Consider the following 26,385-nt stretch of genomic DNA (forward strand, 5'->3'; position numbering starts at 1 on the left):
TTGACATGGGAATAGTAGTGGATATTGTTTGCCTGGACTTCAGCAAAACATTCATCACAGTTTCCCACAGCCTTCTGGACAAACTGGTGAAATACAGACTGGATGGATGGTCTGTAAGACGTGTGGGAACTTGACTCACAGGCTGCACTCAAGAGGACAATAATCAGTGGTTTACACTCAGGCTGGCAGCCTGTCACAAGTCCCCCATGGATCAATGCTGGTCCCATGCTGTTCAGCGTCTTCACAAATGTCCTGGATGATGGGATTGAAAACACCCTCTCCAGGTTGGCTGATGACACCAAACAGGGTGGTGAGGTGAACATGTCAGAAGGGAGAGCATCTTACAGAGAAACCTGGACAGGTGGGAAGAAGGGGCTAGAAAGAATGGTGTGAAGCTCAACAGAGACATGTTCGAAGTCCTGCACCTGGGATAACACAACCAAAGAGCCCAGCACAGGCTAGGACCTGTGTGTCTGGGGAGCTGCCTTCCCGAAAGGGACCCAGGGTTTCTGGTGGACAACAAGCTCAACAGGATTCTACAGAGCACCACTGCAAAAACAAAGGCAAATCAGATCCTTGGCTGCATCCACAGGGGCATTACTAGCAGAGACATGATCACCGCACTCTGTTCAGTGCTCGTCAGGCTGCATCTGGAATACTGCGTCAAGTTCTGGTCCCTACATTTCGAGAAAGACACAGACAGCAGAGGGTCCAAAGGAGGGCCAACAAAATGAAAGAAAGGCTGAAGAACCTGCCTTGTGAGGAAAGGCAGGAGGAGCTAGGCTTTTTCTGAGGACAGGAGCAGGGGAGGGTAGGCTCAGTTGCAGCATTCCAGTACTTAAAAGGCATCTACAAAGGGCACAGTCTCCCTTCACAAGGAGAAGACAAGGGGAAATGAGTGCTAGATAACCTCATCTAAGCTTCCCTTCCCATTACACACTGAACCAGACGATCTTTTAAAGTGCTTTCCAACTTGGGCTGTTGGAATTCTGTGATTCTATGACTCTATGAATTTCAGAAGTTGAGAGTAATATGTGAGTAAATCAAGTGCCATGTCTGAGACTTCTGCTAACTATGAATACACAGGCAAACAAATGTTACTTCTCCAGAGAATTTTTAGCTTTAAATGTCACTTGCAGACCTATATAGTATTGTTCTGTTCATCCATTACTCTGTAATAATTTAAACTTAATGAGCAGTTTTGACTAGATTAGAAGAAGGAATAGATGTATCCAAAAGACAGCCGAGTAACCACTGCATACATCAGACGACAGGGTATTTTTTCATTGAAAAGAAACATTGGCCCAACTTTGTTTTATGGCCCAACTGTCTTTCATGTACCCAGTCACATCACCCCAGGAAAGCCACACTGCACAGGCCAGCTCTAGCTCTGGGATGGGACTGGACAGGAATGACAAACGTGAATGAGTAGGCAATATTGTGAGGGGCGCTGGGTATCCAAACATCCTGAGTCTGGTAACATGACAGACCTTACAGCCAGGCACCGTAAGAAACAAAGGAGGATGTGTTATTGCTGCATCAGGGCATTAAGAGATACAGGATGTAGAATACAAATCCAGAGGACACCAGGATTTTTTAACCCTGTTGCTCACTAACCAGCTTGTTTCCACATACAAAGAACCACACCCTTGCCCATGAAATAATGCCTTTGGAATTATTTTCCTGTCAAGATTTTTCTGTTCAGATTAAACAAGTTCTGTTTTGATTCCTGTACTGACTCACTTTCACATTCCAGAGAGTAAATGAAAATGCTACCCATGTACCTCATTTTTCAACAGTATTCTGAACACTAACCTGAAATCAGCTTGTGAAGATGGCAGGGAAAACTTAGTGTTTGTCTGGATAGCAGCTGTGAAGCCCTGCTGTTTAACTTCCTGCCAGCACCCCACAGCAATAGTGAAGGTGGATGCTGGCATTGGCATAGTCACATAGTAGTACCAGCTCATGATACCTGTAAATAAAGAGAACATTTGTACAGACTCATCAGTAATAGCACACACTCAGAACTTATCATTTTTATGTACCTTAGATTTTGGGCCAAACCTCCCACCTTACTTCCTGGTATTTTTGTTGAGGAAAGAAAAATAATTTCATTGACACATAAAAGAGTCATGTGTAACCACCATGGATTCAGTACTTTTCATTTACACATGCAACTTTCTTCAATCTGCTGATGTTTTTATCTATAAAGAAATCATCCATAAGTGGGATGTGATTAATGCAGCTTAACAGGATCGTACTGTCACTGCCTAAGAACTGAATCAGCTATAAAACCTAATAGCAACTTCAGATCCACATATAGAGAAAAATTAAATTTTAAGTCTTTCAACCCTGGATCAACAACCTTATGGTTTTGTCCTGACTGTATTATCTCACGTATAAAATCTTTTCTTTGTGTTCTGGACCATACCAAGCTGATAGGCAAGTTCTAACAAACAACACCAGTGCTTGTGAATTCAACCTGGAAATCTGAGATACATGATGTGCCAATGAGGCAGTGAGAAATCAAAGCTTAGAAACAGATGGGATATTGCCTAAATCAGTGATTTGGTCATGATAATCCAGGAGGTGCTAAAACATGTTTACAGAGTGTATTAGAAGGTAAAAAGATGGTAAGTTAAGTAGTACAGTACAGTACAGGATGACAGTACCTATGAACACATTTGGATAAGCTGGAGACGTTTATGCTGGACAGCATACTTTTCATTAATCTAAATGTTGCTTTGGTTTATCCATTTGCCTATTGAAAAGAATATAGCTTCAGAATTACATTCAAGTACTTATTTATGGCCACAAATACAGTTACTATACCATTCTAATAGCTTAATCACTCTCGGAAAAAGCCTAGCATGAAGTTACAACCTGCTGAATCATGTGCAAATAACTGTAGCTGTGGCAACTGTGGACACATACAAACTCTGGTTATTTTAAGAGAACATGTACTTGTTCTTTTGCAATAGTATTATGACCACAGCTATGGAAGACTATCAAAAGGAAAAAAATGGAAAAAAAAACCCAAACCAACAATAGAGGGGAGGCCACAAGGCACAGAGGAAAGGAAATAAACAACTGCAGCAAAGCATCTGTGGGTTTCCTACCTTAATGCCCACAGATCAAGCTGTACAAAGGAAGGACAAGAAAAACAAAGCCTCAACAAATTTTCCACCTACTATTTAGTACAACAAAACAATAGTGTTTGTGAAGTCTTCTGAGATGAAGACAAAGCCTCTGCCTCTTACAGGCACTAGCAACCACTTACACTCTTTCACTCCATTCTACTTTCGGCAACATTCACCACTACCTTCACAAACCTTTTGTCTGTATTGTTCGTTAGGTGAACATACATTACTCCTGTAATTTTCCTAACCTCCTGTCAGCATGTGAGCACAAGGAACTTATTTGCTCAAAACACATTAGGAACAAGGTGGATAATAACTATTTTTCAAATTCCACCTCCTCTTTTTTGGGTTGCTTTTTTTTTTTCAATGAACTTACCAAGGCTACAAATGAGCTAAGGCAAATAAATGACACCTGGAGAGAAAGAAGTCACCCAGGAGATCAACAATTTATTATTTTGAAATACCAGACTCCTGATGTGGAGAGTTTTATTGACACACTGTCATTAATACCAGCTTTCCCATTGACTTAGATTTGTACACAAGCAGGCCCACAGGTAGGCTACAGTACTGCACTTTACGTGGAATCTGTTACATACAAAGCATTACAGAATGTTTTATGCAGTTATGCTAATTGTAAAACCTTAAGAGTTAAGTAACAGCTGAGGAGGAGTAAAAATCTGAGGAATCGTAATGGAAAAACTAATGTGTTTTCAATTGAGTTCTGAAAAAAGCATGAATGTCAAAAGGCAGTCACAGAAAACTGCTCTAAACGGCAGAAGATGTAAAGGAGAAAGCTGTCACAACAGTGAGGAGATTGGCTACATGGAAAGTGTGTCTGTGGGCCTGTAGTGTGCAAACAAAGGGAACAGAGAGGATTATGGTGAGAAACAAGTTCAGCAAAACAGGCTAGAGCAAGCAAGACCATAGAGGTTTCTTATAAAACATAGGTAGATTGAATAGAATGTCAAAATGAATGGGGAATCAGTTTAACAGTCCAGAGAAAAGAACGGCTTGTACTGTATTCACAAATTTACAGGTATTAGCAATGAATATATGCTATTTGACGCTGCAGCAAACCCTAGAAAAAGGTGAAGGTACCAAAGTCAGTTAGCTTTTCTTGGTATGTGTTTTCAGATTTCTCTAAATTTGGATTTCCTGAAGAAAAGAAAAGCAACTAACATACAGATCCTCGTCTTGTTTCCATGCCCCTTGTATTTTGCAGACATTATAGAAAGCATGTGAACTCTGGATACTCCCAGAACAAAATCCAAGATTTATACTGTCTTTACACACCTAACTGGGGCTCAATGTATCTTCTGCGTTCATACTCTTGAACTGTGAAGGGTGACTATATAGTTATACCACAGTTGTTTTGCCTTGAATAGCCGAAATCACATGCTCTGGCATGACAGCTGAGTTCTCTCTATAGTGCGTTCACTGACGGACAACTGAAATAGTCTTTATATTGGCAACAGTTCCCTCCAGCAAGCACCATGCATTACTGTTTCAAGAGTCTAAGCTTCATTTACCGTCTGTCTTTTCCCCTCACTACTGGTAAGACTGTCTTCCAACCTGCCCTTTTCTCCATGATTTCCCTTCCCTTAACTTTCTTCAGGCCAGGGGATTTGTTCTGTTTCCCTTTATCTCTAACCTCAGATCTATCCCAGGGTACAGACTGGGATTACAAACTCTATGCTACTGCTCCCTTCCCCTGGCTGCCCTCTGGTTTCCAAAGGGCAGCCTTGGAGACAGCACCACCTCCAGGGTAAGAGAAAACAATGCAGCTGAAGGGGAAGATGGCTTGCTTTACCAAAGCCAGTATTTTGTACCACAAAAACACTTCCAGATTAAGCAAGGAAATGTTGGGAAGAACAAGAGACTAAGCTGGGGCTTGCCCATAGAATAAACAGAGGAAAAGTGCACTGGTCCTTTTATTTGTAATGCTAATATCCTCTCACTACAACCAGGCAATTTAAAAGCAACTTGATTCCTACACATAAATTATTTTAGGCAATTATAATACTTCAAAATATTTTCTCTACAAGTAATTTTGAAATATTTTTAAGGTTTTTTTTTCAGTTCTGCAAATCAAATCTATCATGTCATAACTGAACAAACTGTGCAACAACAATCACCTACTCCATGAGCTGTGAGTGGAAAACTTTCCATGCAAAAATTAGAACTACTTTTAACAAGGGTAGGAAAAAATAATCTATTTATAATTGTGCAAAAGAACAATTTAAAGGCCATTTATTTCTTCTACTTGAAATAATAATGATGAATGATGTAATTACTCCCTAGAATTTTTAATTCATTTAGCATTGTTCTGAGCCCTGTGGAGTCCTTTATAACTGAAGAAACATGTACCAGTCAGTATCTGATAATGCCAAATGCAAGGACATTAACAGTATTCTTACTTATAGTATATTTTCTTTCAAACAGTTTACACTAACACAAATATAAACAGCACAAAATACATACAATGTCGATGATTTACTAAAAAAAAAAACCACAAAACTCAGCTACCTCTAAGGAAAAAGAGAGATAGTCCCACACATCATTTGATATGCAAAGTAAGGAGCTAGTGCTAATACATAAAACTGTAGCTAAATAAGTATTTATGCCAAAACTACTCTTTGGTTGGAGTACCAGGACTAAGAGCCCTCCAGCTTTCTAAAATTCTCTGTAACTTGTAGAAATCTTTGATCTCATCTGCAAGCCAGAATTTCCCACAGAGCACATTCATGCCAGGGCATCAGTTCAGCACTGGCTCGGAAGGATGAGTAGCACTGGCTTGGAAGGATGAGTAGCATGGGATGAGCTGTCAACTCCTGTGCTGCAGCTCCTGATACATGCTGGAGATCAATCAACACAAGCACTGGACTCGTTTTGCCTTGTGAAAAGCAAGAGGAGAGCAAACACACAAAAACAACTACTGTTGCTGCTAGCTACATAGCAATACCGGTGCTTTCTCCACCACAGTATTTCCTCTCAATAATAGAATACACCTTCTCATTGGTATCAGAGATGGCAAAACAAAATAATTGGCTACATAATGTAACCACACAAAGAGCAAGCCAGTCAATTTCACACTTCATGCTTGGATATTTACACCTTAAACATGAATTAAAACAAATATAAAGGTACTTGTGACCAAATACATTTGCACCTTCTATGTGTTACAGCAATATGCTGAAGGAAAATAAAACTGTCAAGTGCTGCAAAATAAATCCGTTGGTTGAATGGTTCACATTACACATCCAGAGTGATCCCTGTAAAGCTTTCTGCCAAAAGGCATTGTCAGTTGCATTTTTCTAACAATTTTTTTATTTTCTCTAAGTACTCCATAAAGAATGCTTGGTATTCTCACGCACTTTTAAGTCATACTTGAATAGTTACAATACGTACTTGAGTAGGTGAAGTATCAGTATTTTCAAACAAATGTGGCCTCACTTTACTTCAAATGACAGGATGAGCCATAGTTTAGTAAGAGGCAGAATGCAGAAATGGAACATACAGAATAAAGTACGCTGTTACCAAAATCTGCAAATACAAGTGGCGAAACGAGGAGTTTGTGTGTGTTACTAGTCTACCTAATACTCTGGATTACAGCATCTGTGCCTCTAGAGATGTAGGTCTGTGAAGCAGAATGCAGAGCTCTGTTTAAAAGAATGAAGGTATCATCCTTGCTTGGTGTTCTTTTATTGTCTGTTTGCACACTTGTGACGATGTTTAAAGGAAAAAATATTCAGATAACTTGTAATTCTATTCAGAATAAATTCATCCACAACTGCTTGCCAAAATAGCAACTGCATTTTAAAAATGTATTTTTGTGTTCTGTCTGTTATCTAGGATTTCATAAATATGCAGTACAACAATAGCATAGTGTATATAAATAATTTGTCAAAGAAAAGTTATTCTAATTGAAGCCACCCTGAAAGACTTTTAGGTATGTTTTACAAATATAAAGACAAAATTTTAAGATGGACAGATTTCATATTCCCTGCATAACTGCCTAACAACACAATCTATGTAGGACAGGTTATTTAACATTACAGACCACTTTTAGCTTTTTAACTCTTCAGGTTTTCTTAATTAAATTAATGAATTTGTATTTCTAAATTCATTAAGAATTTACCCAAGCTTCAGATTAGCACTTGAGCGTTGGGTTTGTCTGGTTCTTATAATATTTCTCACAATATTATTTTTTCCCCTTCTTCCTCTATACCTGTTTTGCATATTTTTACAAGGCCTCATCCATGATTAAGTCTTTGAGAGCTATTGGAGCAAAATGCCTACTACCTTTAAAGAAACCCAGCAACTTCGCATCATGACATCAAAAGTAGCCTAAGTAATTGTGTGTGTCCCACATAGTCCATAAGCAGGGACTTCCACACTCTTGGGAATTCCATCATGAGGAAAGGTAGAAGGACAGAAATGCACTAGGTGCTTCTGCTGCTTCTCTTCAGTTAAGTTCAGCACAAAACTTTGACATTGTCACATGGCTCCTAAAAGAGCCAGCTTTAATGCTTCATTTGGTTCTTCCCAGTTCACACTTTCCACTCAGCACTTCAATAGCACAGTGAAGCTAAAATGAGTCATTTCCTCCCTACTAGTCTTTCCATTAAAGACTTCTTACAGTATTTCTTGCTTTCACATTTCATAGGAAAGGAAATATACTGGGTCAGACATTGGAAAATTAAAAAAACCTAAACAAAACAAAAAAACACCAAACACAAAAAATAAACCTAAACCAAACAAAGCTTTAAGCTGACACATGAATGACCAACATAAAGTAATCCACTGCAACAACTACAAGGATTTAAATAAAAGCCCCTTCTGTCCTCTATGGGTGACAAGGCTGACTTTAGGTAACTAAGCCCCAGTGCTATCATTAATGACAGGGTACTCTGATTTAATTCTCAACACTCCATCAACAGCATTTTTAAGCTGTTTTTTCCCACAACTAGTTATCTTTTTTTTCTTTATTCAAGTATAAATTTTTAATAGGTGTTTTAAACTAAATGACAAAACATGTTAATAAGGATATAATTATTTCACAATATTTTCAAATAGCTAGTTGGTCTAAGAAAGTATCAGTTTTAACTGACCTATGACAATTTTTATTGCCTGAAGTTTTTCCAAGGTTTCTATTTCTAGAAATTCACATAAGCATTCTTCTTGCTCTTAAAATTTCATACCACATAGCCACCACTGAGGGACAGACAAGCAAAAACCCTTTAGAAAGGTGTTAAGTGTGGATTAAATTAATCAAACAATGATGGCAGAGCTGTTCTGATCTGAAGGCAATAGCACGCTTGCTTTATTGATGTGAGACAGGAAAGTAGTATTATCCAAGTGAGCTGAGCACTTATCATGGCAGCTTTCCATATTTCAACAGCAGAGACAAGGCTTGAAACAGGCTTCACATATGGCCAAAAATAATCAGATAATTCCATGCAAATGGATTAACCGATGGTTCTCAAATCAAGGAGACTTTTTTTTTTCCCCCTCAAGAGTAAATTTGAAGGGGAACATAAGAGGTTTTTTTCCCCATAAACATCTATTCTGTTTTCTATATGCTACTTTTCATCAGAACTATGGTAGAAAATAACTGACCCAGTTTGACAGATTATCTCAAAACTATGGAAGCAAGACATACTTTGTATTACCCGTAGAACTGCCTTAAAAACTTCCTTCTTTGTGAAGACAGAGGTTTAGAGAATAAACAACACCAAAGAAAAATATCTGCTTGCTTACTGCTGCACAATGTATTATCTACCAATGTCAAAAAACCCCAAAGACCAGATTTGCAGGGGACTGACCTGATATTCTTCATCTATTCCATATATCTCAGGAAACAGACATGACACAATGACCGCTTCTAATCACTGGCATGTTGATCTATACTTCGACTGGAAAACTAAAACTGGAAGTTAATGATTTACCAAGGCCTGAAGTTGTCAAGAGCCTGATAAAGTACCTCATCTATGAAACGTTCAACTGTAGAGTGATTAAATCCAAGTGAAGTTTAGAAAAGTAAAGTTTGGGAAAAGTAAAGGAATAAAACCTCAGAAAAAAGTAAGTAGAAATAACACAGTGAAATGTAGATGCCTTGAATTCTTATTCCTAACCTGAGGCCTTGGGCAAGTAACTTTCCATAGAACGATATGGAGATTACAGATATGTAATCAGACAAGTAAGTGCTTTTCAGGTTAGGAATTTCATTATTTCAACTATTACATATCTACTAAGCTACATTTATAATTATAAAATTATTGAAAATAATTTGCTGTAGAAAGTATATCTCACCTTCTTGAAGCTGGACTGGCTCTGCTGAGTTTTCACCACTCATTAACACAACAAAGTCTGCAGCTGTTCGGACGGAGGCCTGCCACGTTGACAAGGCAATAGGTGGCTCTTGGCATGGGAAAAGAGCTCTGTTGTTTATTGGCGATCCCATCGTATAAACACATGGCCTAGATGTAAGGAAAAGACATTGAAACTGGAGTTACAGTAAGAAAGAGTGAATTAATTTTTCTATCTAGAATCCAACCTACTGTTGTACTGAGGTGTTTATTTTTAACCTCAGCTCTGTAGGTTTCAAACCTGTATGACATGAACCAATCAACATACAATTTAAAGTCACTTAAGACAGGATGAAGAAAAGCAAGACTGCCACAACAATTTTTACATAAACTAGAAAAAAGTAACTACAGTCTTTCCCCTCGCCTGCTTATGCATGAGCCTTCTAGCCTTATATAATGGCCTTCAGCTGAATCCATAAGGCTAAAGAAGGCTTCTGAGTATCTTCTGACGATATGCCTTTGCAAGGCTTCAATGACACCTTTGACACCTCCCTGTTGTCACTGCAGTAGTGCTTTCATGATCATTAATCCCATCTCTCCATACAATCTGGAAGCTCATGCAAACTGTGAGCAATAGGTCTAGCCTCTTGCCTTTTTTAGCCCAAGCCTAAATAAATCCTGACTATTTTACATTTCTTCTTGCACTAATGTAATGCATGCTAGCTCACCTGCCTTTCAGAACTTCAACCACAGGGAATATAATGAGAAGCAAGTACTTCTTCCCTATCAGCCTCAGTCTCCTTCTTGCTTCTCATGTAGCAATCTTCCTTGCAGTATTATTCTTTTTGCAGTTTCTCTAACCCTCTCCTAGGCATCCTCTCCATCTACTGCCCCTTTCAAATTTCAGCTGCAATATTTCATGCCAGCCAATTTCTTACTAGCAGCTTAGCTACAGCTGGGAAGGTAACAAGGCCTTTCATTAACTCCTACCTTGCTGTTGTTGGTGTTCAGATATAATAATTCTTCTTCTACTTCTTTTGTTTCATTTTGCAGTTTTATCAAAATTCCTACTACTAAAAAAGTTAGGTTTTCAAATATAAATTACAGAAATAAATTTATAAATTATATAAACTAAGCACAGTCAGTAGGCTTCTCCAGATAAAGAAAATCTTAAAAGCTTAACTTCATTGCCCTGAGTTTTTAAAAACCTATGATATTTAAATAATCTGGGAGCATGACAAATTATTTTGTAAATGCTTGAGGCTAAAAATATTTTGATCAGTATCTTTCATAACTCAAGTGTAAATATCATCAAAACACTTTGGAAGATAGAAGACAGATTTTTAGGGCAAAACCTATTTTGCAGTGGCTAAAATCTGAGTATCTTCTTTACTCGCATCCAAACAGCTCCTCCATTCAAATTATTCCCAGAGGAAGTAACTTGGAAGATACTGATGGCCAAACATGAAAAATATTCTGAAGCTATTTTTGCCCTCTTGTCAAAAGTGCTATCTATCGATGGTATTGAATCCAGAGCTGTCCATGGCACAATCAAGTTACAGTGGCTTAACTAATGAAGGCCAGCTTGATCTTTCAGTGAAACTGCAGTTTAAGTAGGCCTATGCACAACCAGAAAATGAAATTAATTTGGCTCCCCCCTCCCATGTGTCAGAGTGAATAGAGTAGGACATAGATACTCAGTAAAGCTCAAAAAATACCTGTAGTTATCTTTTGTCTTTTGAGAAGGTGGTTATCTTTTACCCAGTAAAACACAATGCACAGCTAAATGTAAAAGACCACTAATGTGCATAAATCTTTAATTAGCTTTAATTCTTTGGAATTAATCTACTAAACCTGAATTTGTAACCAACTCTGATAATACATAAAATACCTTTGTTTCCTTCTAGAAAACTGAATGGTGAGTTCACAAGGAAAAGTAAGAGCTTGCTTTTTTACCTCCTACGAGGCTCTGCTTTCTCCTTGTAATGCTAGCTAAGAGATACTGGACATGCTATTTATCCTAAATCATATGCTTACTGGGAGGCGACGGGGAGGAAAGGACGGCTCCTCATTCATGAAAACTTAATTAAATACACAAGATATAAAAAGAGATCCTAGTAGTGATTCTAGGAATGAGGGGAAAGGTGGGGTTAATGGCTACTGATACATATATTTTACTAATGATTTACCATGCATTTGTGAAAGTGGTTTTGCTGCCTGAAGGTGGTTTTGCTGGCTGCCGTTGATATAACCCAGTCTTAAGAGCATTATAGGGGATTTTCATATCCTAAGGGAAATGTCACAATGAGTGGGAAAAAGGGCTAGCAGAACAGCATGAAGCATAATGTTACAATGCTGCGTCAAATACAATACAAACATAACACGGAACAGACGCTACCAAGACCATGAATGTTATCTTGTTCTCAGAGAACATTTTTTACCTGCAGACCATAAAGTATTTTACAAATAATGTCAATACCGTTTCGCAGATGGGTGAAATGTAAAACAGTGAAAAGATTTGCTTAGTGCTAGTGTTCAAGCTGTGCTTTCAGGCTTAGTTTCAAGCCTCTCAGTTCAACAGCTTTCATGCTGGACTAAGAAGCATCTCATTATAAGAAATAATTATATAACTATCTTTTTTTATCCTAAAATATCTTCATTCTAAAATACTTACGCAGGCGGGTCACAAGTTTCTACAATTAAGGCCCAAGTAGAAAGGGAGTTAGAAAAGTGGAGAAAGATTGGTCAAGCACATAATCTTTTTTTTTCAAAACAGCCTCCTTTCCACTGCTCACGTGTCTTAATAAAATTTTTGTCCATGTATCCTTACTAACCTCATTATATCAAATCAAAATGTATTCAAAGATGTCAAAGTCTGCAAAGAAGATAGTAATAAAACATGTAAATTCTAAATATCAAGAGGAAACTATCAGAACAACAATTACATCAGCTTTTAATTAGGTATTTGTATATTCATAGTGAGACCACCTGCAAGCTTGACTGGCAGCAGGCCATCAACTCATTATTTTTTTTTCTTCATCTTTTTGTCCTGGGTTCAGGAGCAGCAGTCATTTTTCTCCTTCTTAGTAGCTGGTGCAGCGCAGTGTTTTTGACTTTCAGTGTGGGAACAACACTGGTAACACCGATGGTTTTAGCTGTTGCCAAGTAATGATTACTCTGACCAAGGACTTTCTGAGTCTCATGCTCTGCCAGGGAGGAGGGGAAGCTGGGAGGAAGCAGAGACAGGACACCTGACCCAAACTAGCCAAAGAGGTATTCCATACCACAGCACGTCATGCCCAGTATATAAATTGCGGGGAGTTACCTGGAAGGGTGAGATCGCTGCTCAGGTTGGGCTGGGTATCTGTTGGTGGGTGGTGAGCAGTTGTATTATCTCCCCTTGTTATTTCCCTTATCATTATTATTGGTGGCAGCAGCAGTAGTGGTTTGTTACTGGACTGTTCTTATCTCAACCCGTGGGAGTTACATCTTTCGATTCTCCTCCCCATCCCTCTGGGAGTTGGGGGGAGGAAGTGGGGGAGTGAGTGAGCGGCTGCGTGGTTCTGAGTTACTGGCTGGGCTCAAACCACTACAGTTCTTTGTGGCACCCAATGTGGGGCACAAAGGGTTGAGATAACGACAGATCTGACCAGAGTGTTTCTAATCACATTTGTGATAAGCATTTATTGTTTCTGATTAATAGTCACTTGTCACAATGCTGATTATTGTCTCTCAAAGTTGTTGCTCTTGATCTCACAGTTTCAGCATGTCATACCTTACTTACAGCCAGTATTTTGTGGTTTAGTGTTTATTGGCTGGGGCGCTTGGGCTAAGGTTCTTGTTCTGTTGTACTTTATGGTAATGACTTGTAATACAATAGACTCATTGATCATGAAACTGATCTGGCTTGAATTCCCAGTGTGGTCATCACCTCTACAATTTGGGAGGTATATAATGGAAGTGTTAAGCAATTACACATCTTTTTACCCCTCCTCAGGTGGTCAACCTACGAAGGAAACATTCCTTTATGTTCCCAGCTCCCCCACCAGACTACTTACAGCATCATTTGAGAGTTCTGAAGGTTCTGAATGGCCTTTGGGTACCCTTGAGACCTGCCTGCTGATTGTGATGGGGATCACCATGTTGGCACGCATTCAGAGTGTGTTTTACCCATGACCATTTCATCTGATCTCAAAAGTTAAGAAAAGTCAGGTTTGGGTCTTGTCTAGGGTTAGACAATGATATAGGAGGACTACGAGATTTTCCCTAAGGCTGGACAGCCATGAGTGGCAGGGTGCGTGGGATAGCATGGGCAAGTATCTAGGCCTGTGGGCCCCTCCAGTGCTTTGGAACTTCACCAGTGAAGAAGTACAAAATCTGGAAAAATTAGTAAAACACTTAAATGAGGTGTGTTGTCATCCTGATCATATCAGAGAGGGACAAATCATGGCAATGTGCTGGGGCTTGGCCTGTGCTTACAGAGCCTTGTTCAACACTATCCAGCACCTTCAAAGTGAACAAAATGTCTCTGGACCTGATGGCAAAGCAACAGACAGTGCAGCTACTCCAACTCCAAATACAGCAGATACACCAACCCCAGTGACAAGTACAGCAGTTATGCTTAACTCTGACTACAACAGACAACACAGCTACTCCAGCTCCAAAAACAGTAACTACACCCACTCCAATGACAAGTACAGCAGCTACTCAAACCCCGACAGCAACAGACAGCGCAGATACTGGTGCTACTCAACACCCAAGCACAGTGGCTGCACCAACCCTGACAACAGATACTGCAGACACTCCAACCATGGTGACAGTCACTGCAGCTAAACCAAAGGACCAATTTGTGCCAGTATCAGTTGCCCCTGTATGCAAGGGGAAAAGCAAACAAGAGGCACAAAAAGTAACCCATACAGTGAAGAAAGATGAAGAAGCAAAGCAGTTACTACAAGGGACAGCATCTGATCAGGAGATATTATTACATGAATCAGGGGAAGAGGAAGAAGAGGTGACTTCTCAACTCCAGTCCTCAACTGAGCTATGGAATATGCAAAAAGATTTTACCCATCAACCAGGGAAGCACATCATCACCTAGTTGCTCTGATGCTGGGACAATGGGGCCGAAGGTCACAAAGTAGAAGGTAGGGAAGCCAAGCAGCAAAACAGCTGGGATTACTTGCTAGAGAAGAGGGAATTGACAAAGCAATTGCAAGACAGAAAAACTCCCTCAGTCTTTGGAGGCGGCTCTTGGCAGCTGTGAAAGAAAGCTTTCCGTACAAGGACGATGTTATACATTGTTCGGCCAAGTGGACTATGATTGAGAAAGGCATCCAGTTTCTGAGGGAATCAGCCACTGTAGAGATGATCTATCGCAGGCCGGATGCCGGGAATGCACCCATAGATCCAGATGAAGTCAAATGTACATGACCCATGAGGCAGAAATTTACACGGAGTGCACCATCATCATATGCCCACTCACTGGTAGCAATAACCTGGCATGATGTAGCACCACCAACAATGGATGATTTGTCAGCTCTGAGAGCTCTACGACAATCTCACCCCTTCCATCATTTCAGCGTGGAAAAACTGTTCCAGGAGTTCAAACAATTGAGAGATGATCTGTCCAATCTATACAGCTCCTCACATGTACCAACCCACGTCTCAGCTATTAAGAAAAGGCTCGAGAGAGATCATATAGGAAGTACACGCCACAGGCCAACCTATAGTTTTACCTGTGGGTTCACGGAGTAGACATGAGAAAGTGGGATGGAAAACCTACCTCAGCTCTGGAGGAATGGGTGCGTGAATTGAAGAATGAAACAAAGGTCAAGGATGATCATCCCATGAGAGCTGTGGCTTCAGTCTCTGGTGAGCAGGTTCCCAAATGGAGTGGAAGAGCTGATTTTACTCCAGCTCCTGTGATAACAAAGAATAATCCCTTTCTACAAGACTAAAGTGTCCAACATTGTGATGACTATTAGAGGGGCCCTGCCTCCAGCCAGGTGGAGGTAAGGGACAGTTGGATTTACTGGTCTGTGTGGATCAGATGGCCTGGCACATCAGTCCCACAGAAGTATAAGGCTCTAGTACATACCGGTGCACAGTGTACCCTGATGCCATCAAGCTGTCAAGGGGTGGAACCTATTTCTATTTCTGGAGTGACAGGAGGATCCCAAGACTTGACTGTACTGGGGGCTGAAATCAGCCTGACTGGGAGGAACTGGCAAAAGCACCCAGAGGCTGCATGCATCCTTGGCATAGACTACCTCAGGAGAGGGTACTTCAAAGACCCAAAAGGGTACCAATGGGCTTTTGGTATTGCTGCTTTGGAGACTGAGGAAATTGAGCAGCTGTCCACCTTGCCTGGTCTCTCAGAAGATCCCTCTGCTGTGGGGTTGTTGAAGGTCGAAGAATAACAAGTGCCAATTGCAACCACAACAGTGCACCGGAGGCAATATCACACCAGCTGAGACTCCCTGATTCCCATCCATCAGCTGATCCGTAGACTGGAGAGCCAAGGAGTGATCAGCAGGACCCGCTCGCCCTTTAATAGCCCCATATGGCCAGTGCGAAAGTCTAATGGAGAATGGAGACTAACAGTAGACTATCGTGGCTGAATGAAGTCACACCACCATTGAGTGCTGCCGTACCGGACATGCTAGAACTTCAGTATGAACTGGAGTCAAAGGCAGCCAAGTGGTATGCCACGATTGATATTGCCAATGCATTTTTCTCAATTCCTTTGGCAGCAGAGTGCAGGACGCAGTTTGCTTTTACTTGGAGGAGCGTCCAGTACACTTGGAACCGACTGCCCCAGGGTTGGAAACACAGCCCTACCATTTGCCATGGACTGATCCAGACTGCACTGGGACAGGAGCACTGGGGAACACCAGAACAACCAACAAGTGGATAAAGCTGCTAAGACTGAAGTGGCTCAGATGGACTTAGATTGGCAACATAAGGGTGAATTATTTTTGGCCCGGTGGGCCCATGATACTTCAGGCCATCAGGGCAGACATGTAACACACAGATGGGCTTGTGACTGAGGGGTGGACTCAACAATGGATGCCATTGCCCAGATTATTCATGAGTGTGAAACATGTGCTGCAATTAAACAAGCCAAGCGGTTAAAGCCTCTTTGGTATGGAGGACGATGGTTGAAGTATAAATATGGGGAGGCCTGGCAGATTGACTATATCACACTGCCACCAACCCTCCAAGGCAAGCGCCATGTGCTTACCATGGTGGAAGCAACCACCGGGTGGCTGGAAACATATGCTGTGCCCCATGCCACTGCCCAGAACACTATCCTGGGCCATGAGAAAGAAATCTTGTGGTGACATGGCACTCCAGAGAGAATTGAGTCAGACAATGGGACTCATTTCCAGAACAACCTTATAGACACTTGGGCCAAAGAGCATGGCATTGAGCGGGTATATCACATCCCCTACCATGCACCAGCCTCTGGGAAAATCGAACGGTACAATGGGCTGTTAAAAACTCACTGAGAGCAATGGGTGGTGGGACTTTCAAACACTGGGATACACACTTACCAAAGGCCACCTGGTTGGTCAACACCAGAGGATCTGCCAACAGGGCTGGCCCAGCCCAGTCAGAACTTTTACATACTGTAGAAGGGGATAAAGTTCCTGTGGTGCACATAATTTGCTGGGGAAGAAAGTCTAGGTTATTCCTGCTTCAGGTAAAGGCAAACCCACTTGTGGGATTCCTTTTGCTCAGGACCCGGATATACTTGGTGGGTAATGCAGGAAGATGGGGAAGTCTGCTGTGAACCTCAAGGGAATTTGATTTTAGGGGAAAACAGGCAATGAACTCAATTGTATGCTGTTGCCTGCTATGTAGCACTTTTATAGGCCACCAACTAGATGTCTTCAGGTCACCAGCTACTAGCCCTGACTTCCCTCCAACCATCATCCCAACAATGAACTTTGATAGAACCAGACAGGTTCCGAGGTGTCATCCATAGGCAACAATCCAACACTGCACACAGCCTTTCCTGCCCCGAAAGACTGTTACAAGAGATGGAACCTGACATCATGAACGGGATGAACTCAGCAGCTTCACACGGATTGGTCCATGGACTAAGGAATGACCTCTCTCTCTCTCTTTGTGTGTGTGTGTGTGTGTACATGCATATATATATATATATATATATATATATATATATATGAGACAAAAGCGATGGTATATTGAAAAATATGAGATCTGAGCCTGACATGAATGGTATGGAATAAGGGGTGGACACTAGGCAAAGGTGTATTCCAAACCACAGCACGTCACACCCAGTATATAAACTGGGGACAGTTACCCGGAGGGCTAGATCGCTGCTTGGGTCAGGCTGTGTATCAGTCGGTGGATGGTGAGTGGTTATATTCTCTTCCCTTGTTATCTCTCTTATCATTATTATTATTGGTGGTAGCAGTAGTGGTTTGTGTTATACCTTAGTTACCGGACTGTTCTTATCTCAAGCCGTGGGAGTTACTTTCTTCTGATTCTCCTCCCCATCCCTCCAGGAGCAGGAGAAGGAATAAGTGGGGGGAGTGAGCGAGCAGCTGCGTGGTTCTGAGTTACCAGCTAGGCTTAAACCACGACACTTTTCTGTCACTGGAATTTTTAATCTATTTTCTTCTCACTCTAAAAAATACTTCCACGGATTGTTTTGCTTCCCCTGACAAATCACATTTTACTTTGCTAATTTTTTATACTTTATTTACAGTAGTAATTTCTTTTTACAACATTGGCAATAGTGCAATGTTACTTTTGGACACCCAGTGCAGTTGATGGTTTTCTTTGTTCTGGGTCAGGCAATTCCAGCATGTTAAGAGGACCAGAAACATAATTCTTACCCTGATACAGATGAGATTTTGCACCTGACTGAGAAAAAGAAAAAGTACTATGTAACCAATCAAAGAATAGCAATGACAAATAATTCCTTTTAGACTACCCTTGTTAATGGATACAAAATTTGCCATTTTTCTGATTTATCCCTGCCAGCAAGAAACTTCACAGATCTTTTCCTTTTTCCTATCCTCTCCATGTCTCTTCTTTCAGTTTTAATAGTTTCGTAATCTTCAAATCATCCATTTATGTAATATGTTTTTTATGCCAGCCATAATCTTTCCCACCATAAATTGGAAGAGATAAGGAAATTGAATACAACAAAAGTAAGATAAGCAGAGAGAACTCAGACTATTTGTCTAATTACTTGTTACACTGGAAAAACAGGCAACCACAAATCTGTAGTTCAGTAATATCCAAAGCCAATTATTCTGAGGCAGATTTGATTCATGCAATCCTAACTCATCAGTATTTCATGTATTTTCATAACAAAACTAGCTCAAACCAGCTCTTGGCAGATCTCACTCTCCCATGTAAGCATATAAATTCCAATAATAAATTTAGCTACTACCTTAAAGCCAATAAGAAATGTTGGTACTTTGTTCTCTGAACAGGAATCTGCAGGTCTTCTTTGAGATACCTGCCGTGGGAGTCACATGAATCATGTCCTAAGGCTCAGCCATGTCAATCTGTTTTGCCTACTTCATGTTTAAAGCTTTCACAAGGAAAATGCCCAGCTCAGGAACTATCCCTTTCCTGTGTGCGAAAAAATACATTCCCTATTTTTTCAAGGGTTATCTCTGTGTAAGGATGTAAGATAGCAATCTCCTGCAACTACAAGGCCACTCCTTGCAGAACTACTGCTGTTGGCAACTTTTCTTACTCTTAATTACAGTGCCATTTCTTCAAAGCAACAGGATTTCCTGGCATCTGAATCACACAGACATTTTTGTTCTGTCTCATCAATTTACACATCTGCAAGGTGCCAGTGACTGTCACCAGATTCCAACAGAGCAGGTATTCTTGTTTTCATTTTTCTGTTGAATAAAACAACAGTCAATAACTAACCATTCTCCAGTTTAAAAGTACTAAATATGATTGTGAGAGGAGTGATTCCACTTGTAATCTCCTACTCTGATGCTTTTCTTTCAACAGTTGGATGCCTATGTTTCTAAAGTGATGCTTCATGACTTTTGCCCAGTAATTTGTGGTACTCATTGACTGTGGTACTCACTGATAGGAGAGGATTCATTTTACTGATTTTTAGCTGAAGCAAATCAACAAGTTGAACTTTAACTGAACAAAACCATACATATGTCAAGAAGGAACAAGACAACTGTTGTGGTTTAAGCCCAGCCTGTAACTCAGAACCACGCAGCTGCTCACTCACTCCTTTACTTCCTCCCCTCGCTCCCGGAGGGATGGGGAGGAGAATCGAAGGAATGTAACTCCCATGGGCTGAGGTAAGAACAGTCCAGTAACTAAGGTACAACACAAACTACTACTGCTACCACCAATAATAATAAGAGAAATAACAAGGGAAGAGAATACAACTGCTCACCACCCACCGACTGATACCCAGCCTGACCTGAGCAGTGACCTGGCCTTTCCAGGTAACTGCCCCCAGTTTATATACTGGGCATGACGTGCTGTGGTATGGAACACCCCTTTGGCTAGTCTGGGTCAGGTGTCCTGTCTCTGCTTCCTCCCGGCTTCCCCTCCTCCCTGGCAGAACATGAGACTCAGAAAGTCCTTGGTCAGAGTAAACATTACTGAGCAACAACTAAAAACATGAGTGCCATCAGCGCTGTTCCCAGGCTGAAAGTCAAAATCACTGCACTGCACCAGCTTAGTAGAAAAATGACTGCGACTGCTGAATCCAGGACGACAACAAAGAACTTTCTTTGCCTATGTAGCTCATTGACCTGGGAACCATCCCTCACAAAGTCAGAAGAGAAGCCTACCTAGGACCATAAAAGGAAGATAAGAGAGAAGTTCAGCCAAAGGTCAAGAAAAACACAACCACCAGGGTTCCCAGAGACCACTGGGAACCTCACCCAAAATAAACTGTGCATAATGCTGGGAATTACAAGGTATATGTTTGAGATAAAATGTTTATAAGCAAGAAACCTGTACAAATCTGCATGCATTTTAGACAGAGCTATCCCCTATGCATCCAGCACCGTAATATATAATGCCTGCTTCTTAATGCTATATTGGTATTAAAGAGTTCTATTCTCCTGACTTTTGGTTACACCAGGTAATACCAATCCTGCTTCTTCTAGACACAGTACCTGTACAAACTCCTGTTTAAAAGTTTTATCTTTTGGTACAGCCATCACCAGAAAGCAAGGATAATGAAGTTAAGACAGGGCATATCTTTTTCATCCAAAGTAATTAAATTTAGTACTAACTGTGCTCCTACTTTGCTTCTAACAATAAGGATATTTTCACTTACTTTGACCTGTACTTTTGGCAAATGCAATGTGCTTAACAGCTTCCTCAATGCTGTTATTAGAAAGTTTCCTAAATTTGAAGTCACACATCTGACCAATCCCTTAGGTATTCCATTCCCTGTAAATCTTTTAATACTACTTCTGTAACACTGGAGGAAGTACCACCTGACTGTGCTTAAACAAAATTTAATTAATTAGCCATAAATCCTGTTTCAATGTTAGTAAATATTGGAAATAACTTATTATTGGCAGAGAAATCAGGAGATTTCCTAATTGCTCTATTCCCACAGCAGGACAAAAAAAAAAAAATTAAAAAATTAAAACCCCTTGTAAGCCTCTGTCTGTAAAAACAGAAGATAGTTTTTGTATGGATATGAACAGTGATACAGCTGGACTTTCTCAGGTCTGTTCTAAAATCAAAGGTTGCTTGGGTTTCTTCATTGACAAATTCACAAACACAAATGCTGATTTGACTTGTCATTCCCCATCACTGGCTCTTCAATATTCTCTGCTTTCACCTCCTTTTTCGATTTGAAAATTAAAACACTTAGACTTATTGTTCATATGGATAATGGCGTTTTCATAATCCTATTTCATTCTCAGCCTCCTCTGATCAAGTGTGGTTCTCTCATTGGCACATTTTAGTGAAGTAGCTTGCCTTTTGTATTCCTTCTTCCTGAAGAAGTATCATCAACCTAGCTCCCTGTACTGCAGTATGCAGTGTGTCTGTAACTGCCTAGCACTTCTTTCCTCTGTCCTGTACCACAGGCATGTAATTCACCTACATCCACCTACGTTGTCCTGTCAGGCCATGAAACTTGCTGTAACTTTGAAAAAGTATTAAGTTCCCTAAAAGTACCCTCATTTCTCACAGTCTTCCTTTTTTGTCAGGACAACCAATTCAGAGGAGCTATTTTTAATTTTTTAGAAGTATTTGTTCATTGCCATCCACATTTCCAGAAATACCAAATCAGCTCATTTTCTACTCAGAACTGCCTACTTTTTTTTTTGTCAATTTTTACTTTACTTCTCCATTCTATTCCTGATACCATTTGTTCTTTGTTAGAAATCACTGTATCAAGCATTACTTCAATTCAGACTGCTTCATTAATTAAATATAAATATCCATCATAGGGAGCAAAATCACAGAAAATACCCCCACAGTTGATGGTAGCCATTTAGGATTTAGTCTGTGATTTGCCTGGATTCTGGAGCACCTTATTCTCCCAAACCTTGTCCATGAAGAAGAACAAGCTCTTTATTTCCTTCCTGCATTTCTAGATTCCAAGAGCACATAATGATGCTAACTCATGCCACTGAAAAATAAAGAATCATTTTCATCACATATTTTCTGTTTTACAGTTTAAAACTGACTCATTTTTCCAATCTCCACCCTGGAGAAATCTGCTTTGAAAACATCAAATATATTATATGAAAAGTGAAAGGATGCCTGAGACTCCATAAGGGCTACAGATAGAGGGTTACATTGGCACAAACTTGTACTATCAGTGAAACAGTTATCTTCCAAATTAACTGCAGTAACATATTCCAAATAACTCCGGTTAACTCCAAATAACATTCCCTTCCTCTGCCTGCTTATTTTCAGATATATTAGCTCCCTTATACGCCTTATCACCTAGCTGTACACACACCTATGTGATCGTAACCAGTGGTGAAGGGAACCAACATCCAAGTTTGGAGAGGTCAAAAGCATCTCTTTCAGCAAGTGTACTTTGGTAAGCTTCTTCCTCATTCCTTTTAGCTCCGTCTCCTTCCCTCTTTTCATTAGTGCAAAATAGCTCTGTGGTTGACTCTATAATGTTAATAAACTTCGGAGACAGACAATACAAAACCAAAGCATTATGCTGAACTTTGAGGGTAAACAGAAAGGCTCCAGACTAAGTAGGGAGCAACTGTTTGATCTAGCCTGGGAATCAGTATAATTACTCTCTTTTTTTGCAGGTCTACTGCAAACATGTTCTAAGTATGGTCTAAAATTCCCAGGTATGTGAGTATGATTAGGGAATAACTTGTAGCCAGTACTCAGACAATATGCATTGCAAATTGCTAGCTCATTGTAGCCAAATGCTATTCTTCACTCTTAAGTACTAATCAATCACTAAGGACACAAACCTTTTTTTGCAAACTTTTTTGCAGCGTTTAGATAGAATCATAGAATGGTTAGAGTTGGAAGGGACCTTCAAAGATCACCTAATTCCAACCCCTCTGCCACAGGCAGAGACACCTTCCACCAGACCAGGTTGCTAAAAGCCCCTTCCAGTCTGGCCTTGAACAATTCCAGGGATGGAGCATCTCAACTTCTCTGCGCAACCTGTGCCAGTGTCTCACCAGTCTCATAGTAAAGAATTTGTTCCCAATATCTGATCTGAATTCCCCCTCTTTCTGTCTAAAGCCATTCCCCCTTGTCCTGTCACTACATGACCCTGTAAAAAGTCCCCCTCCAGATTTGTTGTAGAATACTACAGGTACTAGAAGGCTGTTATAAGGTCTCCTCAGAGCCTTCTTTTGTCCAAGCATTTAATTATAGAATATGTGCTAGAATTAGCGCTTCCACCAACTTGTAAATTTATGCTTGTTGTAATCACCTTTATAGCTTTCATAAAGGCACTTCTGAATTCTTAAAAAATAACTGATATTTTAATATAACAATAAGATATCATAAAGATTATCAGTTACAGAGGTACAAAATATTTTGTATTGGTAAGACATTTACATTGTTTAAATAAATATCAAGATTTCATAATAATTTTTTAAGGAGGTAATTTCATGTTTTCCAATATTTCCCACTTCTGAAAATTAGCACATGGTTAACTCTTTCTAGAGCTCTTTCCCCCAAAACTGCTCAATCATCCTTTAATAGCTTCTAAAAATGTACTTTTCCCATAAATTCTCATGAAAATCATACACTTGGAGTAATCCAACCCATCCCCTTTACGTTCCAGAATTTCTAATTTTCTGTATGCCTGATACATTGGGCTCAACCTGAAAAAATAAATGCATGTGCCTGACCAATTCATGCACCTATTCATGCATGCCAAGATAAATAATGAGCAGGTATCTTGCAGGATTAGGACACTATACTGAAAGGTTTCAGTGTCATGGAGTGTTTTTCACTGATTTCATTCATATCAAAGATACTCTTTCATTCCTAATCCCACCACGAGAAAATGAGTTCCATCCCAGTTGTGCATTAATGTCAACAAAACTGTTAACTAATTTATGGCAGTGCTAGGAGTGGCAATAAGAAGGGCAAAAAAAAACGTTGGAGGAATTTCCTATTAGAAGTGAATTTGCAAGGCTGTTTGCGAGGGAAATCACCTCTTTAACTCAAATGTGTTTAATCCTTTTCTTAAACAATAAAATATGGGATCCCTGGATATTTTAGCAAATCAGGATTCTTAACTATGATCGTGAGAAAGCATTTAATTTGAAATACACTAGTAGCCATGCTGACTTAATACTGCTACACAGACTTAGGAAAAACTGATTCAACACCTTGATGGGCTGGGAAGAAGCTTCTCCTTCCAAGTAATGAATGATGCTGTATACATATTATTCCCTCCACAAAGTGGTTATTACAGTGTCTAAAGTAAGTTTTTATTTTAAATAATTCTATAATACTAAGAATATTTCAAGCAAAAGTAATTTTGCTAAAATTACCTTCTTAGTTTGAAATCCCAGGGCTGTATTGTTGTGCTAGTAAACAGCTGAAAAACTCTGAAACAGAACTGCTCTTTGTTCATGATAAACATATTGCAAACATTATAATCAACACTTTTTTTTTTAAATAATTCTGTTATTGAGCACTGTTAGAAGTTACCTCCCAGTTTTAAGAACTGATACAGTCCTTGCAGCTTCTGGAGACACACAAGAAAAAGTGGGTATGCTCACACATATATGCGTATTTACATGTGCATAGCCACATATACCCATATAATCTATTCTTCCATTTCATCCCCTTTCTATTACTTGGGCATAAAGGCTCTAAAAAGCATGTTATTACAAAAAAACATGTTCTAGGGCTAAAAAAACCCTTTCTTCTTGATCATTAATATATTTTCTAGTATCAAAAGCCCAAAAAAGGAAATACTGAAATTCCATGTGTTCAGTTCCTCCAGTGAAAGCAGAACTGTGTGTTGCTATGCCAACATCAGGTTTGCACACACATACCTCAACTTGACTAAACTCACCCCACACAGCACTGTTGTAACCTTTCTTCTTTTTTTTGTGTACTATAATACATCACTGTTTAAAACAAATAAATTGTAAGTCTTTATAAAATAGATCATAAGTTAAATTTCAAAACATTGTATTAGTGTTAAATTAGAAGAAACATATTGGAAGTGGCCATACAATGTTTGTACTTCATTATTCAGTTCACTTTTCTTTGGGCTTAGAATCATACAGACTCCACTGGGAAAGGATTTGACATCTGCCTAAAAAAGCACCATACGCATAAATTGGAAAAATCTAAATAATTCCCCTATAAGAATATAATGTAATAGTACTTCCTCCATACGTTATAAATGGACTTTATTTTTAGAAAGGGAAGCAAAAATATGATAGCATTTTGTACAGTGAGCTTCACCACTGTATTTATGGGTTCATCACATACAGAATTTGATTTTTAAAATGTAGCAAGAAAGATTCTAATGACTGTGATATGAAAACTTATTTTCTCACAGGCATTAGTTTCTGGAATACTCTACGAAAGACTAAAAATCATAGAATCATAGAATAATTAGGGTTGGAAAGGACCTGAAGATCATCTAGTTCCAACCCCCCTGCCGTGGGCAGGGACACCTTACGCTAAATCATATCACCCAAGGCCTCGTAAACCAGCTTGAGACTATTCACTAACATCAGACTACCTGACCCACATCAAGCCATCTTTTCCTACTTCATTATTCATTTATGAAATTTCATGTGCTTGTGTACAACTGTACATTCCTGGTTTTAATGATGCTCACGGTTTAGTAGGAGAATTACCTAACTGTCAGTTACACAATTAAAAGGCCTTGTTTCCCTCCCTAACATGGATGTCAGTGAGAAGATCCTTAATTTCTATTAGCGTAATTGAAATTAAAGGTAACCATGTATCTCTAGTTTGGAGATGAAAAGCAAGTACTCAATTAGACCAATTTCTTCCTCATCTCCCAAATCTGTTTCTGGTTTTTAGACATCACAAGGAACTAACAGCCATTCAAAACCAGCTTTGAACATTACAGTAAAAAATTACAGTTGTAGAAGTCAAGAGTGGACTGCTTTATAGGACATCCCCCTGTAAACAGCTTATCTTAAAGATACAGCACTGTACAAATGCTAGATAAACTGTAAATTCTTCCTGCAGTTTCAGTTTGCAGTTAATAAAGACTTTAGAAGTTGATTATGAGAGACTAACAGAAAAAGACCGCATTTCTAAACTTACTACAATATTGATAAGGCTATTTGTGAAGCAATCCTATTAAATATTATGTACACTGATCTTAATGTTGTATGATCAGTTGTGTGTGCTAGTACAAAGTATTAAAGCAAAAACACCCCGCCATGCATACCTTCTCTTCCCCCAAGTCGTAATTCCTTATTACCTGCACACAG

The 26,385-nt window shown here is 39.7% G+C and overlaps 1 protein-coding gene across 6 annotated transcripts in view; it reads right to left on the reverse strand.

Annotated features, from left to right (window-relative positions):
* The window catches only part of AOPEP (aminopeptidase O (putative)), a 191,473-nt gene that overhangs the window by 160,231 nt on the left and 4,857 nt on the right, over window positions 1-26,385 (reverse strand). For all 6 annotated transcript variants that reach the window (XM_062640245.1, XM_062640274.1, XM_062640266.1 and 3 more), the window contains exons 3-4: window positions 9,453-9,619; window positions 1,816-1,972 (exon numbers count right to left, since the gene is read on the reverse strand). In XM_062640245.1, coding sequence (XP_062496229.1) covers window positions 1,816-1,972; window positions 9,453-9,619 — 324 coding nt within the window. The remainder of the gene's footprint in view (window positions 1-1,815; window positions 1,973-9,452; window positions 9,620-26,385) is intronic.

This window comes from Pezoporus occidentalis, unplaced genomic scaffold (assembly GCF_034315485.1).
Source record: "Pezoporus occidentalis ecotype Australia unplaced genomic scaffold, CSIRO_AGI_Poc_V1 ctg117, whole genome shotgun sequence".
In the NCBI taxonomy this organism is placed as follows: domain Eukaryota; kingdom Metazoa; phylum Chordata; class Aves; order Psittaciformes; family Psittacidae; genus Pezoporus; species Pezoporus occidentalis.